General features: G+C 43.6%; 1 protein-coding gene across 3 annotated transcripts in view; it reads left to right on the top strand.

Moving 5' to 3' along the window:
- Positions 1-276: 276 nt before the first annotated feature.
- sema6bb (sema domain, transmembrane domain (TM), and cytoplasmic domain, (semaphorin) 6Bb) overlaps positions 277-24,286 on the top strand; it is a 200,791-nt gene continuing 176,781 nt past the window's right edge. Inside the window, exon 1 of one of the 3 annotated variants that reach the window (XM_039766984.1) lies at positions 277-779. Coding sequence is in view for 1 of the 3 variants with exons in the window: in XM_039766983.1 (XP_039622917.1) it covers positions 23,433-23,472 (40 nt within the window). In the remaining 2 variants the exon portion in view is untranslated. The other 2 variants (XM_039766986.1, XM_039766983.1) reach the window with 2 other exon arrangements.

The raw sequence follows: 24,286 nt of genomic DNA, 5'->3' as shown, positions 1-24,286 counted from the left end.
CTTCGCCCCAGCCCATACGGATCTCTCTCCCCAGTATTATGTACGGAAACAGACGTGCGCTAACCTGAGAGGTGCGCGTCAGCCTGTCTGCCGTGTCCTTTTAGCTCTTACGGAGTCCTGCGCCAGCCGGTGAATCTTCCTTTGAAAGTCCTACACGCGTGTACTCGTACTGTATGTTGGTGTGCATGTACTGTATGTGTGCGCCTGTGCGCTGTGGGCGAGTTTTCCCGATGGCCGCCTCCCCTATAGCACACCCCGCCCGCCCCTCCTCCTCCTCCTCCTCCTGCAGCTGCCGAGTCAGGTACTGCAGGGTTAACGGCTGGGAGCTGTGAAACGCCACCAGAAAGAAGCTGGTGTGTTAAGCCGAATTGGCGTATAACATCGCCACATAATCTTATTATTTCTTCGTGTATTTTATTCTTCTTCGCCTAATTATTTAATGTCTGTGTGTGCGTGTGTGTGCGTAACTGACAAGCAGCAGCCCGGCGCCGAGTTGCACCACACAGCGTCTCTGTTGTGCTGAAGCAGACTGGTAACGATGAACGCCTGAACGAGGGAGCAGATGCCATTTCCCGAAGCGCAAGTGTTTGCCGATCCTGAGAAGTCTTCTTGTGCATCGACTGTCCTTCCTCCGTCGGAAAAGGAAAGAAACAGCTTGCCTGCCATGTGTTGGGGTGCACCACAAAGGTGCCATTGTCTTCAGCGCCGTTCCTGCTGTCGAGAAGTCAACGTGCAGTTGTCTTGAGGATGTCACCCGCTCCGCTTGAAGACAGAGACAGGTGCGGTGGCGCAGCGGATTAGTTAAAAGAGCGCAGACGGGGCTGCTTTGGGGAAAAGGGGGGGAATCGGTCAACCTGTGTGTTTAAAGCTCGAGCATCAAGGAGCAGCCTGCTTGTCCGCCGAGCCTGGTAAGCCCACGCTGCTGACTAAAGAGCTGTGCCACTGTCCACCTCACTGGCACGGGCAGAGACGGTATAGACCTGTGCTTGATGCATGCCAGACAGGTCGAAGAAAAAAAGGAAATGTGTGACTTTGGACCATTGCCTCTGCATGCCAGGCAGGTCCAGGTAGAAGTTAGCAAATGCGGACTTTAGTGTCACTGTAAGCCAGACCTTCTAAAAAAAATATTAATAGCATTTATTACCAATATATGCCGACGCCGCCGATGCATGCCACGAGCTTCCAGAAAGAACAGGAGATCCGCTCCGCCGCTGCTTGCCGGTCAGACCTGCGACCAAATCCGGAGGTGCGGCTGCTGTTGCTGCTTCCCAAGCAGGACTTGCGATTCCGATCTGTAGGTCTGTATGGTGCTGACCATAAATCAAAGGGGGCTTGGCTATAGGATGCTGCTGTTTGAGAGGTTATTAAAAAAAAGGATTAGAACACCAAGATTTACGCTTCGTAGGGATATCAAGGGCAAAAGACTGTTTACACGTCCGGAGGGTCCAGAAAATACAGTTAAAATATTGGCGGACCGCCGCTGCCGGTAAACTTTTCTGTTTTGCCTTTAGGTGTCAATTTGTTTGTGTTGCATTTTGCATGCAATCGGATATTTTTATTTATTTTATTTTTTCCTTCAATGCCTTTGTCACAAGACTGTTTTTTTTTTGCAGATTCCCCCAAAGCAGTTTTATCTTTGATCAGTCGTCGGGTTCGTTACTGCTTACCTTCGTGGTCTTTAGAGGGAGGGACGTGGCGAGGTTTGGGGTATGGGGGCTTTGATGTCAAGCCATAAAAGTCATACAAAAATATGAGACGACATGAGCATTTAATACGTTATTTGTCAATTAATCCGCCGCCCGATTTAATTCACCTTCCTAGATTTCCGTTCTTTGTAGTTTTGATCGTTAACCGCTTTATACACCTGCCTCTGACGGTTACCCTCGCGGTTTATTTAACGATGCAGTTTATGTTTATTTTCCTTTATCAGTTTACATTCCATCGATCTTTTTTTACTGATACTTTAATAACTCCCATCTAAACTGCCCCCTGCATTAAAACACGACCCTTAATAAAAGGGGACGCCGGTTATTGTTAGTCGAGCTATTAATGCCTTTAATTTTACAATTACTCCTGACATTTATATAACAAAACAAGCTCCTAATGATGGACTATTATGCAACCGCGCACCAATGCACATCCCGTTTTCCCTATGCGAAAAAGAACATTCCGTCCATTGATTACAAATGCTTTACAGCCACCGCAAAAGCCAACATTTAATATCTGTCTGAGGTGAATTTATATGTATAATAATCTCGGAAATACACAAAGGCATTCGCTCGCGTCCTCCTTTTCTTCTTTCACAAGACTAATTATTTTAATACGCAGACTAGGCAATGTAATGCCACTTCTTATAGTGCACGGACAGTACGCAATACATTAAATGTATTTCCGACGTATGACCATCGCCCCCCACCTACCCACCCGCTTACCACATCCAATGCACTCTCTTTTAGCTTACTGCGTTATAAAACGTTGGGTAAGCGTGAAGTGATCTTATAAAAAATATTCAGTGTATTGAAAACGCATAAGCTGCAACTATTATCACAGTATAACTGCACACAATATTCCATCTGTTCGGGCGCAGGCGGATTTGTGGAGCGCGAGCTCGGTGGCTCAGCGGTTACTGCAACTGCCTAACCCGCGCATCCGTGCGCACCTATGTCTCCCAAAGCCCACGGGGATGCAGTTCACTCTTGACTTACCATTGGCGAGTTTAACTCGGGTTAATTTAACCATTGGTTCGCGGGGTAGCTGAAGTCCATCAGCATGCTGCTTCTTTAATGGCACCTTATGGTTCTTCACTGGGTTGCGTGGTTCCTTGTATAGAACTGTTGCGTTACAAAGCACCCTTTCATTCCGGTAAGAGTTATTTGCATATGAAGTTGGCTCTTTGTATTTTCAAAAACGTTCTAATATGTGGGAAAACTGAATTTTTAATGTATGGTTTGCAGGACGCTAACAGATTAAGAAAAGCTGGACTTTACCTGTGATGTTGTAAGCAGTAAGAGTCTTTGTAAAATCAGGACCTATTGGTATTTACCAAATCTTTTACCTGCTACAAATACTATAAGAAGCTTGTCACGGGTCTAAATAAATCAGGGATCTTTCTTGAACTTTCGTATAGATGGTTCGTTTGGGAACCAAACATTTTTCCCCTATGGCATAGCTCTGAAGAAGCGCTCGGGCCCCTTTATTTTAAGAGTTTGGCACGGGGGCGTAACGCAGGGGAAATCCCTCCAACTTGGTGCCTTTAAATTGTGTCCGACGTTGCTGGGAAGAGTTATGGCTTCCACAAGGCAACCGACCCCAACCAGGAATGAACACGCTTAGAAAATGAAGGCGTGGGTGACCGCTGGAAAATATCGCGAATACTCGGCGTCAAAGCGTGAACCATAACCGGACGGGACGCAAAGCAGGACGAACACGGATAAAGTTATTCATGGCCACTTTAGTTTGGCCTGTTAACACGTCATACCTGTCCTTTGAGTACATGAGGAAATGAGAAAATATGCAAATGTCGCACACACACTTGACAGTACTGGTTCTTCGTAGAGCGGCTGCTTCATAACGAGACATTTCACTTCCGTTAAGTATAGCGGCGATCGTCGCTCTGGCACTGCGTCCGAGGCACGGCCACTACTCTCCGTTGTGGAAAACCCAAGGGGTCCGCACTGACGGTATGTTTCTGTTCTAGTTTTTATTCACCGAGGTCTGAATACAAAAATCTTATATACATGTGGATATATATTGTAACAACGGACGGGTTTGACATCCCAGGAGGCTCTGCGGCACTGCCCCTAAAATTAGACCTTTAATTATATTTTTTTTAATGCCGAGTTTTAAACAGTTTGTTGTGTTTAATTCTCTTTTGTAACTTTTGGCAATACAGCTGTTTTATTGGGGGGCGGGTCTGAGTTTGCCTACCACCACTAATTGATGCTGCCTAACTGTATGTGTCCCGGTATCGGGACCAAAGGAGACTGGCTTAATCAGAATACTGTCATTTGTACTGGTTGTCTGCATTACTTGAATGTATAACGTTACCAGCATTAAGAAAATGTAAAAAGTATTACTTTTGATAATTCGACTGTGTCTGTTTGTCGTAATAAATTTATAATTACATAACCAGCCCCACATTGATCGCCGCTGCACACACAAGACACAGAAAAGAAAACGGGGAGACGAATTGCACTGGGAAGGCTAAATAATCATCTTAAAGTAACTTATCATTTTTTATTCATTATATTTCAGTAGTATTAAAATAAACTGAGCAGGAGATCACGCTTTACGCACCTACCCTGATACAGACTTTTACTGTGCGTGAGGGAAAGGCGCGCAAAGCTCGCGAGTGTTGAAACAACAGGGGCAAAGGTCAACAATAAAAAAATAAATAAATAAATTAAAATAATTTTATCGTAAACTACATTCAACATAATTACACAAATGAGGCATTTAGGAGAAAATTAAACAAAATAAAGAAAAACTTTATCACGTAGGCTCTTTGGGCTTTAGAAGGGATCCTAACGTGCCGGGGAAAACAGAAATAGCAGGAAAGGAACAGATCAAGAAAACGTGACCTCAGCCTGTGCGATTGTATGCTGGCTAAGTCTTGCAGGTTGTCTTGATCTGTTCGTATCCTGCAGTCTACTAGACAATAACGATTTCTGTTTGGTACATGTTTTAGGAACCTATTTTAAATATGCAGCAAAAGCCCTTTTTTAAAATGAGGAACCCTTTGATGTTTCACAAATCTGCCCTATCTATTGCGGAGAATGTTACGGATCTAAATAAATCAAGATTCACTCTGGAACTTTCTTGTGGATGGTTCATTTGGGAATCAAAAATAGTTTTCCTATTTCACCCCTCTGAAGAACCACATCTGGCTCGTTTATTTTGAAGAGTGCAGAAAGTGGCCTGAAGGGAAATCGAGTTGTAAGATGACAGCGCTAGCTACTGCGCCACCATGCCACCACGTTTTTCTAATCGAGAGGGCCAGGTGACTTGTCAAGAGGCGAATTCTTGCTTGGTGTGCCATGCCTTCCCCAGATCAGTGTTTTATAGCTCTCTCACAACCCTATAAGAAGTGGCACAATCCAAAAATGGGTGGATGGTACAGTACAGCTCCAGCTCTAGAGCAAAATATTAAGGGAGGCCCTGTGAAACACTGAAATACGTCTTGTAGCATGATGTCATAATTTCTTAAAAATCCTAAAGAGGAACATTATACTTGACAGTGAGGGTGGGTGGGCGTCATATGATATTGTGGAGGGGCTATGTCCGGCTAATGACACCCTGGAGATGGACCTGGTACAGTGGTAGACAGATCTGACACAAATGTTGGACCTCATACGGCATTTTTCTGGACACTGAAATGGACGCTAAATGCAAAGATCATTTGGAGTTCACGTTCACTCCTGAACCAATGCCTGCGTGTGTGTATAATGCGCTGCCCGTAGCTGTTGTGTTTTTATTTCTTTTTAAGCGGATGCACTGAGTATGCAAATCTGTTACTTTGTAGCAGGCTCTTCATTTATGTGAACTGATTTGAAAACTCTGTTGAAGGAGACGGTTGTTGGGCCCGGGTATTTGCATTTTAATGCTCGCTTTATCGCTCACGTGAGATCGAGGACCTCTAACGTCACGTGTCACTTGGTGCAAGAATGTTAGGAGCTGATTTGTGTTTGGCAGATGCCAAGATCAGAATACATTGAAGCTGCTTATACACACACACACACACACACACACTCGTCCCGTGATGAACTGGCATCCTGTACAAATGTTGTTCCTGCCTTGTGTCCGATGCTTACTGGGATAAGCTCCAGCTTCCCTGGGCCCCTGCACTGGATGAGTGGGGTTATGAAAAATAATGAACAGATGTGTGCGTGTATATATAATGTGTGTGTGTGTGTGTGTGTATAAACAGCTTCAGTGTATTCTGATCTTGTTGTCTGCCAAATAGTAACACTGAGCGATATATTCATATGTCTGGGCCCTTGACCTGCAGTTGCTTCACCCTGGGTGTGACGTTGTCCTGCGTCCAGCCCTGCATTCAGGTTCTCCAAATTCCAGGGAAAACCTTGAGGCTGGTGGCAGGATTGGCACTCCAGCCACCATAAATAACCTCATTCTGTTCCAGTGTGGTGCTGAGGGGTCACCTGTTGCATGGCTGCACTTGGGTCCCAATCCAGGTGTTCATCATATGGTGGGTGCAGCAGTGTCCTACCAGTGCATGCTCCCATCCTCTCTCCCCTCTGTATCACACGCACACACACACATATATATATATATATATACTAGAGGGCTTTGCCCCTTGCTCCCTTCGCTCGTCAACCCCCCCGGCCCACACTATGTGCCAGCCACTTCACGTCTCTGCCACTCGCATATGTGGATTTCACTTTCACCAAACAACAAATCTTTTAATTCTTGCGGATACGCCTCTTCATTGGGAAGAAACACTACTTTTCCGCGATCTTTTACTATCATTTTTTTGAGACTTTCACATTTTAGTACTTTCCTTATCTCTAACCTGCTCTTGCATGTGTGCCGTGCCACCATTTTTGAACCTCTTTACAACGTTCAACTTTGTCTTTTTTGTGATGCGCCATCTGTTGAAATGACAAATACAACACATGTGTCTCTGTTATATGAAATTTGGTATTGGATTTCATCAGACGGACAGGAATTGACATTTGCATTGGAAGAAATAGACTGGAGATGATGATATGGAGGGAAGGTCATCAGGAGTGGACCGGAAGTGAAGTCATCTTAATGGCGTTGGATCTTTGGAACATGCAAGAGAGTTGTTTTTTGTGGACGTGTGTAGTTGTGGCTGAATTCCAAAACAAACGTCGTTTATTCGTCTTCTTTTTTGCTGGAGGGTAAGAGAAAGAGCCATAAGCATTCTATATCAGATCCTCTCGGTTGTTACTTTCATGCCATATCAGGCCTGTTGGCTGTCCCATATTCGCACATGTGTGACATAATGTATAAATATATATATATATATATATATATATATATATATATATATATATATATACACACACACTAGGTTTAAGATGAAAGAACATCTATTAATGGATACTCACACAGAGTTCATTTGGCGACATTCTGTTCTGTGTGACATTCACAAGTTACCTGCCCTCTGTTGCCCATGTCACCCAGGCATATGCAGGTCATAACATCTGTAAATGATGGTGGGCAACCCAGTCCTTATTAAACATTTACAGCTGAAGTGAATTAGAATTAGAATTAGGGTTACCATATGTCTGGGTTTCCTTGGGAATGCCCTCTTTTTGGGCACCTATCTGGGTGTTCTTCTTTATAGATCTGTCGATTTGTCTGGGATTTTTGTACTGCGGCCCTTCGCTCTTACTGTAACTAATTTACCTTTTTTCTTTCAGTTCATATTCTTTTTTTTTTTTACGTTTCACCTACTGTATAATTAATTCCTAACAAACATTAGATAAACCCACAACGATGATGCCACAGATCAGTGTTTTTCAGACACAGAGCTCTTCACATTAAGGAAGTAACTAAGTAAATAGTCTTCACTGGAGCCCCCCAGGACTTACATGGAGAGAACCCCCCATATGGTGAAAAACTCCCAAGAGGGAAACCCCCACAGTCTTTTGTAATTCTGTGCCCTCTTTTATGGCTTGGAAAACATGGTATCCCTAATTAGAATGTCAATGTAACCACTGTAGCCATATGAGGACATCTGCTACCCGTATTCAGAACAGAAAGACTGAGAAATGTCCTGTTTAAAATCTGTAGCCTCATGGGACAGAATAGGAGTCCAGACCCCCCAGTGCTACTATATACAGTATATCTCTCTATTATAATCAAAAAATCCTGGGACGAGACAAGACTTTTTAGCCTGGGACGAGACGTGACTTTTTTAGATAGATAGATAGATAGATAGATAGATAGATAGATAGATAGATAGGCACTATATAATAGATAGATAGATAGATAGATAGATAGATAGATAGATAGATAGATAGATAGATAGATAGATAGATACTTTATTAATCCCAAGGGGAAATTCACATAATCCAGCAGCAGTGATAGACACTTTCATGTCCTGTGAGATGGGTCTTTATGCCAAGAGAGTTAAAAACGCCTGGGGCTGGAAATAAAAGACAAAGAGTAGATGACAAAGTAGAACATTGTAAAGAATTCACAAATGTTGGCGCAATACACATGTAGAACAGGTTAGAGATATTGTATGACGGGCACAGGTTAGCTGGTCAGGCACTCTTTCAAATGCTGGCTCTGGCACTTTATGGCTCTTCACTGGGTTGTGTGCATCCTCATAGCTCCATTGCTTGATAAAGCACCATTTCATTGTGGGACGGGTTCTTTGTGCTTTGAAAAACTCAGACACCTTTAATGTATGGTAGGGCTAGATAAAGAAAACCTGGACTTAGCCTGTGTGATTGTATACAGCGAGAGTCCTTTTGAAATCAGGAACCTACTGGTATTTCACACATCTGCCACCATCTCATCATGGCTGTTCACTGTATGGAGCCTGTCACAAACCTAAACAAATAAAAGGCTCCTTCTGGAACCTTCACATGGATGGGTCTTTTGGCTACCAGAAATGGCTCCCCTATGGCATCGCTCTGAAGAACTGCTCTGGTATCTTGATTTTTAAGAGTGGGTCGACTCATTTTGTATCTCGTTCTCGTATGGCTATTTGGCCTGCAGGAGGCGCACCCGCCACCCAAACCCGACACAGACAGACGCAGACACAAGTCCAGAAACACTACACACACTTCACTCTTCCCTTCCCTTCCAGGTTTTCCACATACCAAAGCATAACCCAGAAAAGGTCCCCAAAAATGAAACTCCAATAAAAAACAAAAACAGGATTTTTTTTTTTTTTTCTCTTCTTCCACCTTCACCAAGCTTCGTCCTCTTCCACCCGAGTCTGGCTGTCGGAATGAAGGCGGCAGCTCCTCGTATGCTGTACCCAGGAGTACTCCAGGTGGCTCGTTAGTGAGATCCGGAAGCACTCCCTGGTGTGGTGGAAGCCTGACAAAATAGGGCTCTGCAGCTCCCCCAGTGGCACCCACAGAACCCAACAGGGCTCTCCTAGACTCTGAGTATCATGTTGCCCTGTGGGAATCCTAGGCACTGATGCCAGCCAGGGCTCAGGGAGGTACTGTCCTGTGTTTGCTCTCTCCCTGTCCTTCTGGTTCACAGGCACCCCAGCCAGGTAAGAGCCCCGGTTGGCCACCACAGCTGCTAATTAAAGAAATAAGAAATAATTAAAGAGGGTCTGAGTCTTAAATAGCAAATCAATTAAAATTAAGACAAAATAAGTTAATTAGCAACAAAAACTGATCACTGATTAAGAAAAAGGTGAGAATGAAAACCTGCAGCCACGGTAGCCCTCCAGGATCAGAATTGAACACTCCAAGGTGGTGACGGCCCAGGCTGACATTTACTTGATTATGCTGTCTTGGTTTGTAAGTCGCTTTGGCAGGGCCGTTTGAAGGAATTTGGGGGCCCCAAGCAAAATGGACATGGAGGCCCCCACGCACGCAAAGGAACCACAGCATAGCCATACAGTACATATTTCTGCTAGCCTACCTGCTGCAAAATTGCACCATTTGTACAAGACAAGTAGAGCTATTTTATGTGTGTAATTTATCACTTACCACTGTCTTGTTTTTTCTTATCCTCCTCTTCCTTTCTCTTCTTTCTTTTTTGGCTTCCTGAAGCATAATTCCGCTCCATGACTGCCGAGGAAGTTTTGTATTTTGCCGGCAGCAGAGATCGCGTGGTTGGCTGGCTGCTGTCAGCGAGGGGGGCTCCCGATAACAGTGTCATTGCACTTTACTGCATTCACTATCAATGGGGCTCTCACACAGTTTGCCGCTGCATTTTATTCTTAACCAGTCGTTGTCTTGGGGCCCCAGGCCAGCTCGGGGCCCCAAGCAATTGCTTGGTTTGCCTGCCTTGTCGCGACGGGCCTGTGCTTTGGATAGAAGCAGCTGCCAAGCAAATACGTGTAACTGTAATACTAGAGATAGTTTGAGGGGCACAGATATTCGATTTGAGGTGACACTCTTAAAAATAAACGTTCTTAAATGGCACTTCAGAGGGTCGTGTGCCTCCTCGTGACCCGTTTCATTCTGTGTAGCATATCGGATTGGTTCCTTGAGCTTTGAAGAGGTTCCTAATATAAGGACAAAATTGAAATCTTTGACCCGGCAGGGTGCTAACAGATGACCTCCGGCCGGGGTGAATGCATTCAGCAAGAGTCCTTCCTCTTCAAATCAGGAACCCATTGAGGTTTTAGAAATCTTCTGCACTCCTAAAGAATGCTGGTTCTGTAACAGCACTTTATGGGTCTTTACTGGGTTGTGTGGCTCACCATAGGACCCTCGCTTGACAAAGCGCCATTTCATTCTGGGATGGGCGCTTTGTGCTTTGAAAAACTTCCTAAAATGTGGAAAACAACTGAAATCTTTAATGAATGGCAGGCTAACTAGCAGGACTCTTAACAGGCTGACCCTGTGCTATTGTATGTAAAAATCATCACCCACTGGGATTTCACAAATCTCTTACCATCTCGTCATGGGTATTTACTCTATGGAGCCAGTTAAGGGTCTGAATAAATAATGGTCTTTCTAGAACCTTCATCTGGATGAGGTAATCATTGCCCTTCAGACTATAATGCCCATGGCTGCCCTGTGGCATCGCTCTGAAGAACCACTCTGCCACTTTTATTTTTAAGAGCCTTGAGCATGGGAAAGTTGCTATATAAATAAAATGTATTATTATTGGGCGGCATGGAGGCACAGTGGTAGCGCTGCTGCCTTGCAGTTAGGAGACCTCGGTTCGCTTCCCGGGTCCTACCTGTGTGGATTTTGCATGTTCTCCCCGTCTCTATGTGGGTTTCCTCCCACAGTCCAAAGACATGCAGGTTAGGTGGATTGGCGATCCTAAATTGTCCCTACTGTGTTTTTGGTGTGGGTGTGCGTGTGAGCCCGCCCTGTGGTGGGCTGGCGCCCTGCCTGCGGTTTGTTTCCTGCCTTGTGCCCTGTGTTGGGAGGGATTGGCTCCAGCGGACCCCCAAGACCCTGTAGTTAAGATATAGCAGGATGGATTATTATTATTAAGAGCATGGTTGAGGCATCTGGTTAGAATGCCTCCCCGTCGAGATGTTTCAGGCATGTCCAACCAGGAGGAGATCGCAGGGCAGACCCAGGACACGCAGGAGAGATTATATGGCCTCGGTATCCCCCCATCTTGAAAGTGTTGGAAGCGGTGGCAGGAAAAAGAGACGTCTGGGCATCTTAACTTAGGCTGCTTTCCCCTCGACCTAAACGCAGCTCAGTGGTAGAAAAAAATGGATGGATGGTCACATGATATTCGCTTATATCCATCCATCGATCCATCTTCAAAGTTAAATGCCCTCTCGACCCTGAACTGGGTTAAGTGGGCTTTAGATCTGAAGTATCTATAATTAAAGAAAAGTTTTTACTCAGGGTCACACGAGTTGGAATTTAAAACGTCAGCCCATCGATTTTTTTAAGTCCAGCGCCTCAACCACAAAGCCAGCCTTACCTGATTGTGGTTTAAGTGTGGTATGGAAACTGAGCTGGCAAGACAGCTCCAGAATTTCGAGCGACTGATCTGTTCAGCCAAGCAGTGTCCATTACCTTCACGGGTTTCTTCGCGTGTTTCTTTCTCTTTCTGCTCGGCTGCCGCCTCAGACAGACAGACAGACAGAGAGACAGCGCGCTTCTTCTTACTATACGGTGCGCTCCCAGTGCTGAAGCTGTAATGTTGATGTCTTCTTCCGGTAGCCACACACACACACACGCACACACGCAGACACACACATTGCGCTGCTTTATGAATTCAGTTTACTTGAACCAATTATCCAGTTGCTGGTATTGAATTTGTTTCCCTCCGGCGCTAACTCCCTGCAATTGAATTGGCGCTACACTGAATTTCGCGGCCCTACCCTTGTGTGTGGCGTGTATGGCTTTGACTGGCGGCTCTCCTCGGCAGCGCACCGCTGCAGAGGGGTCTCTATTGAATTGCCTGAAAGCTACCAGACAAAAAACGCCCCCATTCCCCTTTTCTGTGATTCACAAACCTTTCTTAGTGTGTGTGTGTGTGTGTGTGAGTGTGAGTTCCTGTTTTCAAATTTAAATCCGCGCTTTGAGCTGCTTTTCTCGCGAAGAAATCAGAGGTTGCGGATTGGAAAGCAGCTGGCGAACTGGAGTTCGTGGGTCGCGGCTTTCTCAAAATAGAATAAAGGGGTGTGCATGTGTTGGTGGGGTATGGGTTGGTGGAGAGGGGCTTGGGATCGGCTTATTCTCAGGGACGTCATACCTAGCAGACCAATCAGCTGGCCCGGGCTTTAAAGGAGGTGTTGCTTACATCATAATTCTTTCTCTTTTGAGGGACAAATAAAAAACGAACTTCAGTTTGGCCATAAAAGCTGACACAATCATCTGGAGACATTAAATTAGAGGACAGAATGAGAATTGCATTCCATTATAATTTATGCACAAAATATGTTTCTCCTAAGTAGAAAAAGTCAGCATTTTTTTTTGTAAAATATATATTGCTGCACGTGTAAAAAACAGTTTAGACAAACCGTGGAGAAAAAGAATGCTTTGCTTTGCGTTATGTACTTTTTAAATAAGAGGTGCCAGATTGGTTCTTCATAGCGATGCCATAGGGGACCCATTTTTAGTTCCCAAAAGACCCATCCACGTGAAGGTTCCAGAAAGAGCCGTTTATTTATTTAGAATTGTAACAGGCTTCAGAAATAATCATGAATAATCGTGACAGATTTGTGAAATCCCAATGGGTAGCTGATTTTAAAAGGACCCTCGCTGTATACAATCACGCAGGCTAAGTTCAGTTTTCTTTAATCTGTTAGTGTTCTGCTTGGCAGCCTACCATACATTATAGATTAAACGTTTCATCTACATATTAGGAAGGTTTTCAAAGCATAAAGGACCAGCTTCATATGCAGAGACCCCTCCACATACAAAATGGTTCTTTGTCAAGCAGTAGTTTTACGAGGAACCTCACGATCCTCAACATGAAGTGCCGTTAAAGTGCCAGGATTTTTAACAGTGCATATGCATATTTTTTTTCCTCGATCTGTCTACGTAGAATAACCGACTTGTCCACAGAAGCCTCCTTTATCTTTTTTGTTTCTTTTATTTCGCGCGGTCTTTTTTTCTCTTCTCTGCTCTGCTTTTTCCATTTCGTTGTCACAGGGGGCAGAGCCTATCCAGGCAGCAGGTGCCGTAAAGCGGCGGTGACACTCGCGCATGCGCCGACTCTCAGTCACACACCAGGACTGTCCGCTCATGGCACTTCCAGAGCTTCCTATCCAGTTCAAGGTTCGGAACACTTGGACACAAGGGTGGGAACCATCCCGTCTGTCGTAGGGCCAGTGTTGTCTCTGGCCTGAGCACATTTTTGGGGCTTCAAATCCATTCCGTTAGTTCTACAAGTATGACAGATGGAAAAGTGGCGAGCTGATTGTTGATTAAGGCGCCACATTCAAGCAGAGCAAGTTATCTCAGAGCCCCCAGAGACCTGATTTAGGGCACACTCAGACCCACAGAGACAATTGGGAGCCCCCGAACTACTGCTTATTGTGGGGACACTTAAGCCTACAGACCCAATTCAGAGTCCTCAATGACTGTTGATTGCCAGGCACACTCGCACATAGAAAAGCATCTCAGGGCTCCCCGTGACTGCTGATTTTAGGACACACTGAAATCCACTGAGCCAATTCAGAGCCTCCAATGAGTGTTCATTTTAGGACACATTCAGGCCCATTGAGCCAATTCAGAGCCCCTGATGAGTGTTCATTTTAAGACACATTCAGGCCCACTGAGCCAATTCAGAGCCTCCAATGAGTGTTGATTTTAGGACACATTCAGGCCCACTGAGCTAATTCAGAGCCCCCAATGGCCGGTAATTTTAAGGCACACTTATACCCACCGAGTCAATTCAGAGTCCCAAGTGACGGTTGACTGCTTAGAGTCTGCAATTAGCTTAGCATTTGAGATCTGAGGACAACACGGGGGTACCAAGAAGAGGAGAACATGCAGGGTCTGCTCAGACAGGGATTCATAACTCCGGAGTGGTGAGACAGCAGCACTTACCTCTCTGGTGCATTTTGCACATTTTTGTAATTTTTCAACTTTGACTTCCACTGACCTTGGGGGCGAGGCGGGTGTTGGTACTCGGACGGCTTCTTAAATGTCACACTGGCAGGAGATCCCGTCCTGACGTCCTGTCCCCACGGCCTTTACTCTCCCACACTTGGCGGTGGAACAAAGCAATTTACTAATCAGAGCCAAATGAAAATGTCATCAGTCTGTAACTGGGAGAACTGGCCGTACTAGTCTGAGATCCCGGTTTCTGAGTGTGTGTGTGTTTTATGGCATTGTTCTCCACTCAGCTGTGTATTGTGTGGTATTGTGTGGTCTAAAGGCTCGTCTGGCTTTGTTTCCACCAGGCTGCATGTTGTATGGCACGTTATTCAATGGGTGTAGCGCGATCAAGATGATCCTACTTGGGTATCTTGTGATACCCCCATGACGTTAACTGCTAGCGTCACTGAAGCTCTTTATTGTACGCAGGCAGGGTGGTGTTGTGGGTAAGGCTTTGAACTTCAGACGCTCAGGTTGTGGGCTCAGACTCTGACACTGAGTGACCCTCAGCGAGTCGCTTCACCTGCCTGGGCTCCAACTGCAAAAAAAAAAAACAAAAAGTAACTGATTGTATTTCAGATCTTGTAAGTCACCTTGGACAAAAGTGTCAGCTAAATGAAATACTTGGAGTTATGACTTTATTATAGTGGCTGAGTTGGTTAGCCAGTGTTCTTGAGATTGGGGTTCGACACCAGCAGGAGGTGACAGCATTTCTCATACCACAAACATATTTTAGGCAGGTTGGTGTAGCGGTTAAGGCTTTGGACTTCAAACCCTGAGGTTGGGCCCTCAGATCCCACTACTGACACCAAGTGACCCTAAGTAAGTCACTTTACTTACTTGTGGTACAATTAACAAAAGAAATGTAACCAATTGTATTTCAGATGTTGTAAGTCATCTTGGATAAAGGTGTCAACTAAATGGAACACCTGAAGTTATGACTTTCTTATAGTGGCTTACTTGGTTAGCAGCATTTCTCATACCATGAACATATTTTAGGCAGTGTGGCGTAGTGGTTAAGGCATTGGACTTCAAACCCTGAGGTTGTGGCTTCAAATCCCACTGCTGACACCAAGAGACCCTGAGCAAGTCACCTCACCTACCAGAGCTCTAATTGGAGAAACGAAAGAATTGTAACCAGTTGCATCTCAAATGTTGATAAGAGTCTGCCAGATAATAAATAATAATGATGGACTAAAACGAAAAAGAGGCATTGAGATGAAAGTCGCTGCGTTTGAATGAGAGACTGAAATAAAAAAGACAGAGATATGAAAGTCAGGAAAAATCAAAGACAGATAATAATAATTCTTTCCATTTATATAACACGCTTCTCACTACTCAACGCGCTCAGCAATTTCAGGTTAAGGGCCTTGCTCATAGTCCAACAGAGCAGCGTCCCTATTGGCATTTACGGGATTCGTACCTGCAACCTTCTGATTGACAGTGCAGATCCCTAGCCTCAGAGCCGCCACTCCACCGGATAGACCGACAGATTACAGGGTAGTGTAGTAGTGGTTAAGGTGTTGAATTTGAAACCCTGAGGTTGTGGCTTCAAATCCCACTACTGACACCAAGAGACCACAAGGAAGTCACTTCACCTGCCTTGTGGTACAATTTAACAAAAGAAACATAACCGGGTGTATTTCAGATGTTGTAAGTCACCTTGTTGTCAGCTAAGTGGAATACTTGGAGTTATGACTTTATTATAGTGGCTTACTTGGTTAGCTAGTTTTCTTTGACACCAGCACAACATGACAGAATTTCTCACATTTTAGTTAGTGTGTTGTGGTGGTTAAGGCGTTGGGCCTTCAAACCCTGAGGTTGTGGCTTCAAATCCCTCTACTGACACCAGGAGACCCTGAGCAAGTCAACTCACCTACCTGGGCTCTAATGGGAGAAACGAAAGAAATGGGATCGATTGTATCCGGGATCTTGTAAGTCACCTTACACAAAGGTGTCACCCAAATGATAAGTAGCTGAACCTCTGCCCAAACCCAGCCCTTTATTTATTTTTTTCCATATTCTCCCATCGCCCACTCCCAACGGATCGCCTTCTCCTCGGCCTCACGTGCCGGCGGGTGTCTTGCGTGAACGTCGTTGACCTTCACACCGGCTCCACATGCTTCTGTAAATGTGCGGTTCGTTTTAATGACTGCTGCCTGGCCCCCGAGCTGTTCTCACAGTGTGGCAGCCTTGGGGTTAATGTGACCCCCCACAGCACACACCCACCCCTCCCGCCAACCTCCCCGTGGCCTGCAATTAAGTGCTTGAGTTGTCAGTCAGCTGGGGGTCTTTGTGCGCCTGTCACACTCAGAGGCACATGACTGCGGTCGCATTAAAATGCAATAAAGAACGCACTTCTCGTATCCTCCCCGTCACGCTGTCTGAGTCGAGCTTGTTGTTGATGTTGCTGTCCATTCCTGTCACAAATATTAAAAAAAAAAAAAACAATATTCTGAAGCAATTATGGCATTGTCTTTTATATATGGTGGGCGGTTGGGGGTTGGGGGTGGAATTGGAACTGCTTATATTTGCTTGAAAAATTCCATTTGACTGCAGCCTGGCGAAAATGTCGAAAATTTTAGATATTACAAAACAGTCGCTCCAGACCCCTTCTCTTGAGGGGGGTCACTTTTATTCTTCGCTAGAGCTTTGCTGGCTCTTTGCTAGCCATGGGAAACGTTTCTAGTCATCGCTATTCTGATAGTGTTGCCTTGCTGAGACCCCCCACACACACACACACATAACGCTTTCCTTTGAAGGTTTGACGAGGTGGACCCCCTGTGGCATTCTCCAACAGTGGGGGGGGGGGCAGTCCAACCCCCTCTGTAGCTTTGGCGATCACAGGGAATCCCTTTTGATCCCCTGTGGCACACATCACATTCAAGGACAGGTGGCTAGAATGTTCCAGACCCCCGAGTAGTTTTAACGCTGAGGGTCTGTGGGGGCGAATGGGAGGGGCCTATAGTCTGGGCTAATTTTAAAGGAATACGCCATCCAAAAACAACTTTTATTTTTATATGTCACTTACCCCGTGTAGTTTGTAGTGGTGGCCGTGTTAGGAGACCTGGGTTCGCTTCCTGGGTCCTCCCAGCGTGGAGTTTGCATGTTCTCCCCGTGTCTGTTTGGGTTTTCTCCCACAATCCAAAGACATGCAGGTTAGGTGGATTGGCGGATCCTAAAATTGTCCCTTGTGTGTGCTTGGTGTGTGTGTGTGTGTGCCCTGTGGTGGGCTGGCACCCTGCCCGGGGTTTGTTTCCTGTCTTGCGCCCTGTGTTGGCTGGGATTGGCTCCAGCGGACCCCCGTGACCCCATGTTAGGATATAGCGGGTTGGATAATGGATGGCTGGATGGTTATTTTCATGCAGAATGGAGAGAGACAAGTTTCTCATAGAATAGAAGCCAATGGTGACCAAAGCTGGATGACAGCAAATGATGTGAAGGACGGCCATGGAAAAAAGAAAAAGAAAAATATCACGTGACGCACGTCACATAATCGGAATATCAATGATCAAATCCTAAGCTCAAAATGGGCAAAACACAGGCCTTTCTGCTAAAATAATGTTAAACAATTATGAATTAGCATAATGCGCCCTAATTCATGGTGTTCATAAGAAACGTAATGATATACAGTACTTCATGAAGGAGAGGTATTAAATAAGAATGAATAGGTAGGTGAAATATTTGAAATACAAAAATGTGTGCTTCAGTACAAATACGTAAAGTCATATTAATATTCTCGATTTGTAGTACAAATTACCCTTTGACAGAGGCCCGTAGAGGGCTAGATCCCAAGTCTTCCTCTTCTTCTTCCTCTTCATCTTTTCCCACTTCTACATGGGGTTGATGTGCTTGATCAACCTTCTCCATTCACCTCCTCGCCTGTCAGGCCCTTTTCCTTTTACTTTATCCATCCACCTCTGCTTTGGCCTCCTTTGCTTTCTCTTCCTCTGGACCTCCATTCCCATCAGCCTTCTGCCCACATATTCCCTGTCTCTCCTCACCACACGTCCATACCACTTCAGGTTACTTTCCTGTACTTTCTTCGATATCTCACCTACTTTTGTCGTACCATCTGATTGCCTCATTTCTAATTCTGTTCTCTCTTATAACTCCACATGTCCATCTCAAGCTTCTCGTTTCTGCCACATTGAACACCAAATCCTGTGCTCCCTTTACTGCCCGTGTCTCAGCTCCAAACATCATTGCTGGTCTCATCACTGCCACAGGAACCTCACCTTTAAACTTCATCTTAATCCTTCACTCACACAATAGTCCTGATATCTTCTTCTAATTATTTCATCTGTGGTTTATCTCTGTATCTAATTCTCCATCTCGGGCTAACACTGGTCCCAGATATTTAAACTTCTCCACTCATTTCAAAGGCTCACCTTGCAGACTAACTTCTGAATCCTGCTCACATATTCTGTCTTCTTCTTATTTATCTTTCACCCAATTGCTCCATCCTGGGTATGACGTTACTTGCATCCAGCCCAACATGTAGGCCCTCCAATCTGCAGGGAAAAACCTGGGGGTTGGTGGCAGAATTGACACCCCAGCCACCATTAAAAACCTCCCAGTGTTCCATTCCACCTGAACCAGTGAGGTGCTGAGGTGTCACCTGTTGCATGGCTGTACTCGGGTCCTAATCTGGGATCCTGAGTTGGTTTGTCATGTGGTGGGTTCAGCAATGTGCTGTATCAACACGTCCTCCTAACCTCTCTCCCCTCTCTATCTTCTCCATCCTTCCCACTTCCTCTCCACTTTCTTCTTTCTAGTGCTGCACAACACAGTGTCACCAGCACAAAGTCTCCACCATGGGGGATTGCTCTTTTATCCCAGGAGTCAACACATCCATAACTGGATCAAAGAGGTCAGGACTTCAAGAAGATCCCTGCTGCAGACCTCCTCTCAGTGGGATCTCGTCCTCACACCCTCATACACATCCTGGACAATCCTCAACAAACTCCTCTGGTGCTCCTTTCTCTCTCATGCACCGCCAGTCCTCTTGACGTGGCACTCCATCATAAGCCTTCTCCAGATCGATAAACACCGTATGCAGACCTTTCTGTTTCTCTCGATGTTTCTCTCTCAGCTGTCTCAATGCAAAGGCTGCCTCAGTCATTCCTCTCTCTGGCATAAACCCAAACTGCTTCTTCCTCATGGTGGTCTCTTCCGTAAAACATTTCTCTATAACCCTTTCCCAAATTTTTTTTGTTCCTGACATCAGTTTTATCCCGTTAAACTTTCCTCTATCCTGAATATAAATCTTATCCTGGGTATGACGTTAATCTGCATTCAGCTCTGCAAGCAGGTCCTCCAACCTGCAGGGAAAACCTGGGGGTTGGTGGCAGTATTGGCACACCAGCCACCGTGAAAAACCTCACAGTGTTCCAGTGTGGTGCTGAGGGGTCACCCGCTGCACTCGGTCCTAATCCAGTTTGTTCATTGTGTGCTGGTGCAGAAATACATTATCAGTGCCTGCAAACGACCTCTCTCTGTCTCTCTGTTATAAATGGTACAATCCAACTGCACCTCCACTCCTCTGAAGTTCTCTCCTGTTCTTAGATCTTCTGCATTTGATCCCACAGCACATCTACTCCCTCTTCTCCTAAAGGACCAGAAATCAAAAATAACGTCATATTTGTAATCACAGACCTTGAAATAGTCCAAAACGAGACCCCAGACGCTTATGTTTGAAATTTGTCATTTTTAACCTTCTGGGAGCGGCTCTTAAGGGGTTAGGACCACCAATAATGAATCAGACATCAAAAATATTATTATATTTGTGATGAGCAAACTCTAAATAAGATAAAATGACACTCCACATACCCTTATGAAAAGGAGTAACTTTGACCCCTAGTATCCTATTAGGGGCTGAACCCCCTGGGGTCGGTTCATGTGGCATTTACAACGTCAAGTCCTTCTGATTGTTTTTGTTGAAGACCCTTATTGGCTTACACTTTAGCTTAAGGGTATACTTTAATTCACAAAATAGGGTCCAAATTGGCCTACAAATGAGGGTGTTTTGGGTCAGGAGGACCAAAAATTTGCATAACTAAACATCAGGATGAGTCAAATAGTAAGTCAAATGTGGGGGGTTACATCGGCACCAGACCAGAACAACTGAAGTGGTTTTAAAGCATTCATCAGTATGAATACAATATATCATATATAAGTATACTAGGGGGCTTCGCCCCCTGCTTGCTTCACTTGCCAAGACCCACGCCGTTACTGATATATATGCATATACATATGATAATGTGCAGCGAATACACTTGACTTGAGCATTCCTAGTTTTCATCCTCTTTCTCTGTCTCTTGTTAGCATTCATCTGCTTAGAGGCTGACGCACTTGTTGCTTCCTGAGCCGCTCTTCTTTCCTCCACCCTAGCGGCCTGCTGCTTCTCTTCTTTCGTCGGCATCTTTTCACGTTAAAACTGATTAAGTTAGTTTTTGTGTTGTAATTTCTTAGTACGTTTTCTTTAATTTTTCACTTTAGCTGGCACTTAAGTCTTCAATCTGCCTCAAGAATGATGAGCGAGGGTGGTAGGGAATGGGAACGGCCCCCATACACATGCTCTGCACGGTCACCCTGCTGCACGCTGCCGAGAGTTGATTCTACAATAAAATAAAATAAAAATAAAAAGAGTAATAAAAATCATCACCCCGAAAGCCTATAGTAGACGTCACATAGTATATGTGTAACAAATTTCAGGTAAATAGTTCAAACTGTTTGTAAGCTACAGGTGATTTAAAATCCTGGACAGACAGACCAACGAACAGCCAAGATAGCATATTATATATAAAGAATATATATATATATATATATATATATATATATATATATATATATATATATATATACATTAAACGAAGGCCTAATGGGAATGACTTTTTGAAGTGAAGACCCACCTTTCCCCCTAATTCGTTGGTCTGTCTTCTAATCAAAAAGTCCTGTGAGTCTTTAATTTTCTGTTTTTGATGTACACCCAGAAGTTCATATTTAACATTATTTTAGCCAAAAAAAGAGCCTGTGTTTTGTGCATTTTGAGCATAGCACTGGATAAGAGACATCTGGATTATGCGTCACGAGTGACGTGACATTATCTTTTTTTTTCTTTATTCCATGGATGTTTAAACAGCATTGGTTATTATTGGCTTCTATTATGTCATTAACTTTTTTCTCTCCATTCTGCATGAGTATGAAAACATGAGAGTACATTAGGCACTAAATATATATATATATATATATATATATATATATATATATATATATATATATATATATATATATATATATATATATATATACTGTGTATATAGGGTTGGACAAAAGTAGGTGTACAGTTGTGAGTATGCAAAACACAGAGTTTATTCTTGTATTATTATTTATTAATTGTTAAGTATTCCATGTATAGGTCCGAATCGCAATCTGATTATCTGGGTGATTATATGGTGCAAATGTTGCTTTAAGACAGACGGAGGGACAGAGGGGGTTACCACCAGAGGGCTTCGGCTACGATTTCAGGAGATGTGCGTCCGTACTTGTTCCCCGGATGTCCCCGGACGTCCCTTTCCGTCCTCTTTATTTTTGTATAGCGCTCTTCAGTGAGTGCAGGCGCAGAGCGCTGTGACAAGCGCTCAGGTAAATTCATTTACAAACTTCGCTAATTACATAATGAGTATATAAAGACACATTGTAGGCTACTCTGAAACTGATTAATATAAATGGAGCCCAGCACTATCTAGCCATTAATTAATTTGCAGTGTACTGCAAGCGTACCTGGCCGGCTGAGCTTGAATGGAACTCCGAATTTACTTGAACTTGGTAATTAGTGAGACTGAGGGTTGTGATAATAAGGGGTGGTGGCCTGGTGGTCGGGCACCTTTAAAAAAGGTGTGTCATGTGACTAAAACGAGGAATGAGGTCTCAGTTATTAAGAGTTACTTGGCTGATGCTTTTATCCAAGGCGACTAACAACAATTCAGATTCAATCGATTCCGTTTCTTCTGTTTTTTATAATTTGGAGCACAGGCGGGTGACGTGACTTGCTGAGGGTCACACAGTGTCAGTAGCTGTAAATGAACCCACAACCTCATGGGTTTGGCGTGTGAAGTCACTGCGCCACGCTGCCTGCCCTATAATAAATTTCAGATATTCATAAATAATGAGGAAAAAAAGATAAACACTTTTGGATTCCCATTCAAAAACTAATATGTGCAGAACAGCCTTGGGATGTTTGATTTGAATTAAGTGAACGCTTTTGAGTTATTCATGGCAAAGACAAAGTGGATCAAGGAGCAGAAATGGAAAATAAATAAATTGCAAGTTATTTTTTAATTGCAGTCATGTTTGGTGTATTTACTGAAAACGCATCCCACCATCTCCATTTTTCTATGTTAAGTGTACGTTTTCACTGAAGTACAACGCATCGCAGTCAATAAAGGAGGTTAACAATGAAGGCTTCCAGCATTAGGTTTTCTAATAGTTTCAATTTAAGTTTAATTGTTTTTTGATCCAAACAGAATGCAAGATTACTTTATTTGTTTTATAATTCTTTAGCATTTGCGATTTTGATTCGCTTATCTTGAAACAGAACCTGGCACAATCAATAAAAAGTGTTTGCTGTTTTTGGTATTATAACTTTTTATTTTATTGTTCTTCCCAAACACATTAAGGCTTTATTGCGTTATTTATTTAGAATATCACCACTAAAAAGATCGGGTCATACCTGGCGTATAAGAAAAAAAGAACAATATCAATATTTCTTCACTAATACTCCTTAATGCAAAAGTAAAACATTCTCATCTGCGTAAGAATGTTTTTATGTAATAAATTAATGGTGATTATTTCAAATAACTATCAATATTCTAACTTTATACGGTTCACACTATACCACTACTTGTTAAAATTATTATTGCTGTCGGGTTTTCTTGCATTTCTCGCATTACTTGCCTTTGTTACCATAACAACGTCAGCGGCATGAAATGTGATTTGGTCACAGACAGCGGACCGCTGGAGATCAGGCTGCCGCTTCACAGACCGCCGGTATGGGCGGCTGCCGTTACGGCTCAGTCTCGCGCTCTCGGTGCACTTCACACGCTACCCCGGCTCGGGACAGTGCTTATATTGCCTGCTTTGTGCTGAGTAGACTTACAGACGTCTCTAAACGTGTCCAAGGAGGGGAGTTCGCAGGTGGATCGGAGATCAAGAATGGGAGTTCACCGTGAGATGGATCAGAGTTCCGTCCAGGGTTGGTTTTTATTTTGTATTCAGTGGAGTCGTGGGAAGCTCGGGCCCCAAGCCACCGAAAGAAGTGGCGAGATGAATACACAATATGCTGGAATAATAGATCATGAACTTGAGCAAATTGTTATTGCCATCGTTACCTGAAGTTTCTATTGCTGTAGCTGCTTTTTGATGTTGTTCAATTGTATTAATCACAATATAATATACACTGTAGCCTTATTCTTATTCTTATTCTTATTATTATAGTAGTATACTGTCTGTAATCTTGAATTAAGTGTTAAAATGTGTAAAAGTATAGCATAAGGTTTTGATAAACTGTTAATTACAATGTAGTAGACTATAGTCATTGCATTATTATTATTATTATTATTATTATTATTATTATTATTATTATTATAGTACTTTGTCTGTAACAATGAGATAGGGAAAGTGTATTACAAATAAATATATAAATAATTAGTATTAGGCCTCTCTGAATTGTGTTAATTTCAATTATATAGACTATAGTCATTTTAGTATTATTATTATTATTATTATTATTATTATTACTATAGTAGTAGTAATAGCATTCTATATGTAAAATTGAACTAGATCAAGTGTATTAAATAATTTAAATACATTATTAGTATTAGGTCTCAGGTCTCGCTAAATTATGTTAATTACAATATAACAGACTTCAGTCATTTTTAATTATCATCATCAATAGTAAGAGTAGTAATCTACGAAGCCCCACAAGGGACATGACCAAAAAAAAAAAAAAAAAGTTAAAGTTGCGGAAGCAGATCTGGTATACCGAAAATGTGCGGAGCTCTGAAGGA

Source organism: Polypterus senegalus, chromosome 10 (assembly GCF_016835505.1).
Source record: "Polypterus senegalus isolate Bchr_013 chromosome 10, ASM1683550v1, whole genome shotgun sequence".
In the NCBI taxonomy this organism is placed as follows: Eukaryota; Metazoa; Chordata; class Cladistia; order Polypteriformes; family Polypteridae; genus Polypterus; species Polypterus senegalus.
The sequence above is the reverse complement of the archived record's forward strand: the minus strand, read 5'-3'. Positions and strand labels throughout refer to the sequence as shown.